This window comes from Triplophysa rosa, linkage group LG20, assembly GCF_024868665.1.
Source record: "Triplophysa rosa linkage group LG20, Trosa_1v2, whole genome shotgun sequence".
NCBI classification, from domain to species: Eukaryota; Metazoa; Chordata; class Actinopteri; order Cypriniformes; family Nemacheilidae; genus Triplophysa; species Triplophysa rosa.
The window spans coordinates 126,911-137,939 of record NC_079909.1 but is presented as its reverse complement, the minus strand read 5'-3'; the positions used below and the strand labels follow the sequence as shown (position 1 = coordinate 137,939).

Sequence of the window (11,029 nt, the reverse complement as noted above, 5' to 3'; positions counted from 1 at the left end):
GAACCCCCTATCTCCAGCGTCAATCCTCTACACACCATACCTTACGCCACTGTGACCGCTGTTTGAACAACGTCGACAACAAGGTTACCTATTTGTACTCAAATTGACACCCCGTTTTTATTTTTTGAAGTGGAGTCTACATTTAAAAGGAATAAACGAGTTGAGACAAGCTAATAGGTGATCATTTTATTTATTTTTTATCACACCTGTAAGGGCAAAGCAAAAACCATATCAGCGTTTTTTTACATTAATGAATTATATATGTTATATGATTCACAAATAGCGTTAATATGGTGGGGGGACGAAAGCAGGGGTGCAGATAGTGTAAGTCATACTGTTTATCATAGAAACAATGTCATGAAAACATGACAAAAGTTAAAGAGAGGAAATTAAANATTCTATAGAAACCTTTATAGCAGCCGATTCTGTTGTGATCGTACTACATCTTTTATGGATTCATTAGGCGATGTTAAGAATATTAGTGCCTCTGATAAAGATTTCTGTGATCGTCCCATTTCATTAGTTGAGGTTTTGGATTCTATTAAATGTTTAAAGGTGAATAAATCGCCAGGTGTAGATGGCATTACTTCAGAATTTTATCATAGTTTTGCAAAAGATCTGGCCCCGTTTTTGTAAGAAGTCATCTGTGAAAGTATTAGTTTAGTCTTTCTTCCCTCTACACTAACATAAAGTTTAATAACTCTTATCCCAAAGCTAAAAAAGGTTTATTACTCATGGATAATTGGCGTCCGAACAGTCTTTTAAATTGTGATTATATAATTATTGCCACCGTCTTTGCAAAAGTTTTAAAATTAGAGGATATAATTGATGAAACTCAATCAGGCTTCCTAAAAAATAGACACATTTCAAGTAACATTCGCTTGGTCCATGATTTATTACACTATTCAGAGTTAGCAACGGATGACACTTTTTTTTGGACTTTCACAAGGCATTTGATTCTGTTGAACATGGCTTTATATTGAAAACTTTAGAGAAATTTGGTTTTGGGGATATGTTTACTAAAGCAATCAATACTCTGTATGCTCATGGTACTTCTTCCATAAAACTTAAGCATGGTACTTCTCCTAGGTTTGAATTGCAGCGGGGTATACGTCAGGGATGCCCTATACTGTACTTATTTATATTAGCTACTCAATTATTAGCCAGTCACATAAAGAATAGTACCTTGCAAGGTATTAGTATCATGGGTAAAGAAATCATGCTCAGTCAACTGCCTGATGATACAACACTTTTCCTTAAAAAATCAGTCCAGATTCTCTTAGCTCTTATCATTATTAAGACCTTCTCTAGTGCTTCAGGGCTTTACCTCAATGCGCTTAAGTGTGAATTAATGCCAGTTAAGCAACTTTGTATCTCCACTATCTGTAATATCCAAGTCAAAGACACTATAACTTGGAATAGTAATCTCCAAAAACCCTAAATTGCTTTGTGATCTAAATTTTTTGCCTATTACAGAGAAAACAAAGTGTACATTTAATCAGTGGCTTAAAGAGACCTATCTTTGAAAAGAAGAATTCTTCTCTCTTAAGCAGAAGGCATTTCTCGTCTGACATATGCGGCTATTTCTTTAGACCTTGATAAAACGATCTGTAAAAACATTGATCAGCTACTGTGTCATTTTGTTTGGAAAATAAAACGCATTATGTTAAAAAATCTGTTTTATCCAACAGTTGCAGTGACGGGGGCTCAAGTTTTGTGGATTTTGCAACGCTAAATAACACTTTCAAAATTAACTGGTTAAGAAATTATTTTTAAATCCATCTAGTATTTGGACAATTATACCGGAACATGTTTTCTCACAGTTGGGAGGTCTGAAGTTTCTATTGTAACTTCAATATTGAGACGATCCCTATTTCTCTTTCCAATTTTCACAAACAAGCGTTATTAACTTGGTCTTTGATCTTCAAACATAATTTTTCTCCTACCAGTTACTTTATTTGGAATAATAAGAGTATATGTTACAAACATAAGTCTATATTCTTCGAAAATTGGTTCATGAATGGAATCATTCGGGTTAGTCAGTTATTTAATCATGGTTGATGGTTATTACTTAGCCTACTTATCGAGAATTTCTCTCCCAGTACAATATTCCTGTTTCTCCAAAACAATTTCTGTAGTTTTGGGTGCTATTCCGAACGGTGTCACTGTGTTATTTAAGGGTAATAATCGAGTTTTAAATTCTGAAATATATCTTCCAGACCCGCCGGACACTTTTGTAGGTGGCATATGTTTTAATTCCAGACTAAAAAGTTATAGAAATATTCGTTCACTTTTTCTCAAAAAGGATCTTTCCATTCCTCATGCTGTGGGTAAATGGATCAGTTTAGTGGATAATATTGTGTGGAAATAAGTTTGGATTCTTCCTAACAAGTACTTGCTGGTAAATAAGGTTAAAGAGATTTCTTTTAAGCTTCTTCATCAATATTATCCTGTTAAATCATTTATTGTGTCAAGATTTAAATATAGATTTGAATTGTATTTCTGTAAGTTACTGTTCTGCATCTTTTTTGGTATTGTGATCATACCAGAAAACTTTGGAAAGACATTTGCCAGTTTATAGTAGAATTTATTCACACTGACTTTGAGCTTTATTTCAAAGATGTTATGTTTGGTTCTTTCCATTTTGAGAAGCAAGACAATAATGTACATTTTCTCTGTAACTTAATTATTTTGCTTGCAAAATATTTTATACACAAATGTAAGACAATGGGAGTCACCCCACGTTTTTTACATTTTCAAGAAGATATAAAGAACTATATCAAATCCTTATTTTCCTCCTGTAACAAAAAGGTTATCAAAACCTTAGATATATGCTCTTCTTTTGGTGTTTTTATTTAAATTATTTTCTTTTACTAATGTTTGTTAGTTTAAGGTATTTATGCACTTTTTTTTCTCTGATTGTCTGTAGGATTTGTTTATCCTTCAACCCCCTGGCTTGGTCCTTTTTCTATCTTTGTATGCTCTAAGCATTTAATAAAAAATAAAGATGAAAAAGAGGGGGAGAGGAGTTTAATGTTTTTGAATAATGATTACAAATTCATTTAAAATAATCCAACCCAGTCTCACGGCAGTTTGTGATATAGTCACAAAATTGAATCGTGTAAATTTAATATTGATTCGTGTTGGTGGACACGAATTTCTGCAGCTGGACTCGACGGTGATCCTTACGACTTTCTTTGACTTACAAAGGAATCAGGTGTTCCTGGACACTGAAATGTTGGACGGAATTGCTTTTCCTGGCAGTCATTTTGTAAGCAGTCATTTTGCTGAGTGTTTTGCCACCCAGGGGGGCGTGCCCGGTGCTCCGGCGTGCTCACGTGGTAAAGTGACGACACGTCCATACAAATTTGATTTTTCTTCCTTTTCTCCATTTTTTTAGTGTCACAGATACAATACAACACTCCTACATCGCATTGCCAGATATAAAGAAAGAAAAGAAAGAGAAACAACAATACAGAAAAATAAAAACGTCACTAAATAAAGTTAAGTGCTTTTAAACTAATACATGTTTTCAGAGCTTTTTTGTCATCCATTTGTTCCAATGTCATGACATTTATTTTAAAATCATTGATAAAATGTGAAATGTCTGGTTTACATAAGGCCCACTTCGTTTTATGTATATGATATTTACCTAATATAATAAATAACTGTATCATGTATTGTTCATTACTTTGTTAATCATAATTTTCAAAATAACAAAATACATCAAACACACTAATTTCCACCATACTTCCCAATTTTCTATTTATATAATTTTCCATGTCTTTCCAAAATAATCTTGCATAGATAGCCTACAACGGTAAAACAGATGTAAAATAGTTTATTTTTCCATCTCACAAAATTCACAGATATATGAAATGTCAAGTTTAAACCTTTCTAAAACATGCTTAACAGGATCAATTCAACGCAAAATTTTATAAAATACCTCCTTAATTTTATTACCGACACAAAACTTATTCTGTATTTTCCATGCTTTCTTATATCACCAAATAAAGAAGACCAAAAAAATCTTGCTGCAGGAAAGGAAACTGAACAGAAGGCATTTCTTATACAATTATTACTGCATTTTTGTTTTAGAACATTAACATTATCAATGTAAATACGTTTACAAAAATCCTCCATATCGATTTCCCTTGAACTAGAATTTCTTAAAAGAAACACCACAGTCTTCAGAATTGCATCAAGAACAATTGCAAAGTCTCTTGGCTTAACGGGTCATTTAAAATGTTCAAGAAATGGTAGATATGACAACAAGTACATTGGAATTCATCAACTGTTTCACAAAAAAATCCTTCATTGAACCAAGTGCACTCAAAAAATATTTAGGCCTAATAGTTAACATTTATGTATTTTGATTGCATATAGAATTTCCATCCATTTGGATTACATATTTTGGACCTAAACAGGGTAATAAACTTAATGTGATATTTATTTGTATGTCATATATAAATGAAAAACAGGTCAAATGAGATTCATGTAATTGTATCAATAAATCTGATTTGATTCAAATTCATAAGAAACAGGATAAGGTATATTTACATTAAAGCTATTTAATTAAAATGCATCACATTTAAGTAATGTTATAGTGTATTTTAAAATGAATTTATACATTTATATTTATTTACTCCTTCCCAATCACAATATTCTACATCAAAATCCAACTACAACACACAAAAAAGAACATCCAGACCACATAATTTCACATTTGATCAATTTATTAATATTTTAAGACATTTAACTATTTTATAACAAAGTTTAAAGGTTAGCAAAAAGGGAATAACAAGAAAAAAATACTTTGAAGAAGGAAATATCATTGTATATAAAATATAAAGCATCGCAATTTTCAGTGTTTGGACTTTTGGTGACAGCTTGGTTTTATCCATCAGGAGTTTCTAAAATTCTTCAAACGTGTACTTGATTGTTAAGATGAAGGGCATAAATGAGTCCAAAAAGCATCCCACATCCAAGGGTAACACTCAGCAGGTGTCGCAGAACTTACACACATTCAAGTACCATACCAACATCTGTAGGTTCGTCTCCAGGATCAACACCTTCTGCCCAAATGACGTAGATTCTTCTTGTTGTTGTCTGTACAGTACAATCCCAGATTTAGCCTCTTCACTTTCATAGTCCTGGAGGATAAACAAAGAAGAATGAGTTTTGTCCCAATGCCAGTCACAGAGTTGTTCAGAGATTTTTAAAGCATGTTGTTTTGCAAACTCTGACATTTTATATATGAAGATTCGTTTAAATGTATATTTGTAAAATGATGGGAACAATTTTAGAACAGGTTTGCACAGGTTTCATAAAATGTACTCGACTCACCATGAATGCACTTTTCGTAGACCTGCAAGCCAGCAAACCAACCTAAATGTATTGCGATTCTTCCCAGTGCCATTTTTGGTTTCTGAACAAATTAAAAATGCAAGCACTGAAAATGATGATGCTCGAGTGATATGCTAGAAAACAAAGCTATTAAATTGCTGCAAATTTAAATAAACAAATTTTCAGTGTTTTCAAAGTTCTTCCCATTTTATTTATTTGACTGGAAGATTTTTTGTATTCGAATTACTCGAGTTACAAGAGGAATGTTTCAGCCGTACTGCACACTACACAAAAACGGGCATAAGCTGTGATGCCAATGAGAACTTTAAGAATTAAGAATCAATGTACATTTATCCTTAAGACATTTATAACATAAGGAGTAGGTTGACATACACTTACCACATATTCTTTGACGAGTGTCTCAGGTATTTGTTGAGATAGACACATAGGCACGTCAGGCTCAATCAAGCTTAACAATTTCTGGAAAAAAAACGTGAAATTAGTCAGCAATTTACAACTTAAGCAAGGCATTTTAAAGGGTGTTGTTAATTGTCATGATTTACTCACCCTCATGTCACTCCAAATCCATAATCATTTCTCTCCACTGACAGTCCATGCAGATACCACTTTAAACCTTAAAAGTTGAGGAGACAATATTTTTCTACAAAATTCCCAAGTTTTGAGATGAACAAACCATGCTCTTATATAGTACAACGTTTTTTTCCCTCCATATTGTGGAAGTCATTGTGGTCCCAAAACTGTTACTGTCATACTTCAGAATATATTTTAGTGGGTTACGTTACTTCTTGACCCACCCATTAATACTGGTCAATGAGAAAAAGGTTTAGTTTATGAGCACCACGTAAACTGTCAAGGATTGGTAGGAAGAAGAACCCAATTGCAGGCAGGCAATATATATATTCCGGCTGGAAGGCCGGCTGCTGTACCTGCTGGATCACTGGACTGGACTCCGGCTGCACCGGACTGAACGCCGGCTGGACCACCGGACTCGACGCCGGCTGCACCGGACTGGACGCCAGCTGGATCACCGGACTGGACGCCGGCTGGATCACCGGACTGGACGCCGGCTGGATCACCGGACTGGACGCCGGCTGGATCACCGGACTGGACGCCGGCTGGATCACCGGACTGGACGCCGGACTGGACGCCGACTGGATGCCGACTGTATTACCGGACTGGACACCGGGCTGGACACCGGCTGCTGCACCGGCTGAGATGCCGGCTGCTGCTCCGGCAGGGAGGGAAGTCCGTGCTGCCCGCCGCTGCCTCTTTCTCTTCAGCCGAGCCACCGGCCTGGAGGTCGGCTGAAGGAAAGAGGCAAAGGGTGCGGCTGGCTCCGGCTGGGACTCCTCAGACGTGGAGCCCCAGGACTCACGTCTCCCCCGCTTCCCGCCGAGGCTCGCTGGCGGCGGAGAGGACGGTGTGGCGACGCCCACAAACCTGATCCGCAAGGGACCGTCCTCGGGGATAGCCGCCAGCCCCATGAGAGGCTCCGCCATGGACATTCCCCTGGGCTCCTCACGATTCATCGCGAGTTCGACCTGGTCCGCGAAGTCCAGGTGTCTCAACCGGCGCATCTCAGCTGGCTCGAAGGGTTCATCGAGGCAGCTGTTGAATATTACTTTCAACTCTGCCTCGGTGAACCCAGAGTAGCGCGTGGTGGACAGGAAGTCCATGGCGAAGTCTTTCACGGGGTCCCCCTCTGGCGGAAGCCGAACAGGACGTGAGCCTGGCGGCTCCTGTACGCCTCGTCCGACTCCATGCCGCCCGCTGGGTTCTATGTATGGCTCGTGGATTCTGTCAGGGATTGGTAGGAAGAAGAACCCAATTGCAGGCAGGCAATGACGGGGTTAACAAACAAGACTTCATTACTAACAAAAACAGAAACAAAACACCCACGAGGAGGTAAACGAAAAGGTAACAAAATAATAAACGACTCAACAGGACCTAGGCTAACTAACACTAAACTAGACAATACTTGACAAAGGGCTAAACTAAACACTTACTAAGACAGGGGATTCACAGCAAAACACCGGAACACAGGACACAGCGAACATGGAGCGTAAGGTAGACATCAAACCGGTATGCACAACAAACGAAGACCAAACGTACACAGTACAATCCACGAGCAAAGAGACAATGAAACAAGAGGGCATTAAATAGGTAAGACAAATGAAGGATAACGAGCGAGGGCAGGTGTGAAACATAAGACACGGCAGGGAGACAATACAGGAAACGAGAGGGGCGTTTCTCACCACACATAACCACAGACTTTGTCATGGCTCTGCTACAGGACCAAGAAAAACATGACTAAATGAAGCAGAGCCATGACAGTAAACGATAGCTACCTAGTGGCCTAGACAAAAAATTCATAACTATGTATTGAAATCAGTGTAATACATTATAGACATCACTAATAACACATTTACATATGCTAAAAACAGACACATTTAATCAAATCTAACTTGCCTTCCAATCAGGTCACGATCCAAGCCACTCCAATGCAAGATGGCGAAAAGATCTCTTCTGGTTCCATATTTACTCCTTTCACTCCCTACCTTATCTTGGATACTAAAAAGGTGTCTTCCTTTTAACTCCTTATTCCATTTCTCTTGCCATATGCTTAAAACAGCTCTCTTTATTATACACTTTGCTTCAGCTTTGCTTAACGGTATCTTAATATCAACTTCATTCTTCTTCAATCCCTCCCTTGCCATTTTATCCACCGACTCGTTCCCTTCCACTCCTACATGAGCTGGTACCCATATAAATGTAACACATGTATCTAGCGGATTCATTCTGTGTAGGATCTGTAATATGTCGCATAGGATGTCTTGTCTAGCATCTGATTTACCACTATTTAAACTGCACAATGCTGAAAAAGAATCCGAGCATATGACTACATGTTTGATATTTGATTCTTCCACCCACATTATTTCCATTAATATTGCCACTAGTTCTGTTGTAAATACTGAAACATCATTAGAAAGCCTTTTAACAATGTTATGACCCATATAAGGTGTGTATATGTAGCCGATGCTGTATTTCCTGATTCTATATTTTTGGACCCATCTGTATATATCTGGACACTATCATTATACTTCTGGGTCAAATAATTGTTCTCTGCTACTCCTAAACACCTGTTCTTATCATTCTTTATGCAGTTCACTTGGAGATCCACACCAGGCATTCTGTACAACCAAGGGGATATTATTGACGTGACTTCCGTATTTCTCATGACAATACCATCTATACCTATATCCTTTGCATCTTTATCGCCATTCCACCCAAAACTATTAAAGCTAGTATACTCATGCTCCCAACATTCTCTTAACACATCCTTAACTGGATGAGAATCTATGTGTCCCCTTAAAGAGCACCAGTGTGCCATTTTCAGTTTACTTCTCTGGATTTCTAAAGGCATTCCTGCCATTTAAAATGCTGAAATTGGAGATGTTCTAAATGCTCCACATGCTATTCTCAGTGCCTGAGATTGTGCTCCATTCACTTTCTTTAGTAGGTATGACGCTGCTGAGCTGTATACTATGCCACCATAGTCTATAATTGGCCTTATCATTGCACAGTATATTCTCTTCAAAGAGTAACGCGTTGCACCCCAGTCTACTCCTGCAAGACACCTGAGAACGTTACTTCCTTTTTTACATTTCTCTACTAGTTTCTTGATGTGCGATGCAAACGTTAGTCTTGAATCCAACCAGACCCCTAGAAACCTCATTTCAGAGACCTGCTCTAATACCTTGTCATATAGTTTGAGGTCAACACTTGGTCATTTATTTTTCTTAGAACAACACAATACTTTTGTTTTCTCTATAGACATCCTAAAGCTCCATTTGTTAGCCCACTTCTCCACTTCTTGATTTCTTTCTGCATACAGCTTACCACACGTGCCATATTTATTCCACTTTTCCACAAAGCACCGTCATCTGCATACAGGGATTTACCAATACCGTGTCCAACTTTAGAAAATGTATCATTAATCATGATATTAAATAACACTGGGCCACACACACTACCTTGTGGTGTTTCATTATCAATAGTATACGAAAATCCTGGAATAACTTGTCCCAACCCTCACTTGAATAATCCTATTGAGTAAAAAATCCATCTATCCAATTATACATTTTCCCCTTAATGCCCATCCTATCGAACTGAATTAGAAGCCCCTCTCTCCATATCATGTCATAGGCCTTTTCCACATCAAAGAGCACTCCAGTTAGTACCTCTTTATTCACCATTGCCTTTCTGATATCTGATTGTAAACATATAACTGAGTCCATAGTATTTCGTCCCTTTTCTGAAACCGCTTTGATGAGGGCAAAGAATACTCTCCTTTTCTATTGTATAATTTAACCTGGCTACCACCATTCTTTCCATTAATTTACACAAGTTTGATGTTAATGCAATTGGCCTATAACTAGTAGCTAAAGAACGATTTTTACCGGGCTTAGCGATAGGAATGATCACTCCATGCTTCCATGAAGAGGGAAGTTTACCTAGTTCCCATACCTTATTGAAAACCTGTACAATAACACTCAGGGACACATCTGAAAGGTGTTTTATCATTTCATTACAGATATCGTCTTTCCCTGGGGATGTTTGCCTAACCCCTTGCAGTGCCTGTTTCATCTCATAAATGGTGAAATCTTCATCCAGTACGTCACCGTCAGGCATTCTTTGGACCAGTATATTAGGATTCTCACTCATACTTTGGTCTCTCCGCATTCTCATATCTTCTGATATGTTACTATTACTATGACTCTTTACAAAAGCTTCTGCTAGCTCCTCCGCCATTTCTTCATTAGTTATGACACACTTATCTCCTTTAAGTAAAGCTGGGACACCTTTATCCACTTGGATCCCTCCCATCTTTCTAATCATATTCCACAATTCACTAATTTCAGTCTCGCCTATTTCATCACAAAAATTCCTCCAGTAATTTATTTTATTTACCCTAATTACTCTTCTCACAACTGCCTGTGCTCTTTTATATGCTATTAAGTCATCAAATGAGTATGTTAATTTCACTTTTTTTAATGCTTTATTTCTAATTTTGAGTTTCTCAGCAAAGATGAGTTTTTAAAAATTGGAGGTGATCATGACTGTTGTTACTGCTGTACATCGGTTACAGCATCAGAATATCATTTGTCTATTCGGCATATTCGATTTGCTATATAATTTGAAGATGATGGCAACAGTGAGTAATCTCTGAAAATTAATTTAATTTCCAAAAAGATATACAAAATATGCAATGTTATTACAAAATCTAAAAACATGTTTTTGGTATTTTAGGCAAGTTTACCATACCTTGCAATTGCCCAGAGCGAAAATGTGATAAAAGGAGTTATTGGCATTGTCCTAAGTGTGCCAAAATAATTAATGGAGCTCCAGATTTTTAATGCCACTTACAAAATCATGGTAAGGTATTGAAAACCATTTAAATTATTTATTTTGCCTCTGACAAATTAAGGTAATTACTACACTGCGCATTTCAAATTTGTTCAACAACAGGGCTGACAGTGACAGCAAAACCTGGTGAGTACACTGACAAATGTAACTCAACCAATCAACAGATTGAAAAAAATCCTTTTAACTAAAATTATAATAACCACAGTGGAATCTGTCATATTTTTCTCAGATGAGG

The 11,029-nt window shown here is 37.2% G+C and overlaps 1 protein-coding gene across 1 annotated transcript; it reads right to left on the bottom strand.

The window, feature by feature from the left end:
- Window positions 1-5,745: 5,745 nt before the first annotated feature.
- On the bottom strand, window positions 5,746-9,546 carry LOC130571191 (transcriptional regulatory protein AlgP-like). Its single transcript, XM_057362002.1, has 3 exons — window positions 6,294-9,546; window positions 5,914-5,980; window positions 5,746-5,826 (listed from the first exon to the last, which is right to left on the bottom strand). The coding sequence occupies exons 1-2, from the start codon at window positions 7,041-7,043 to the stop codon at window positions 5,975-5,977; spliced, it is 756 nt and encodes a 251-aa protein (XP_057217985.1). The 5' UTR covers window positions 7,044-9,546; the 3' UTR covers window positions 5,746-5,826; window positions 5,914-5,974.
- Window positions 9,547-11,029: the final 1,483 nt, after the last annotated feature.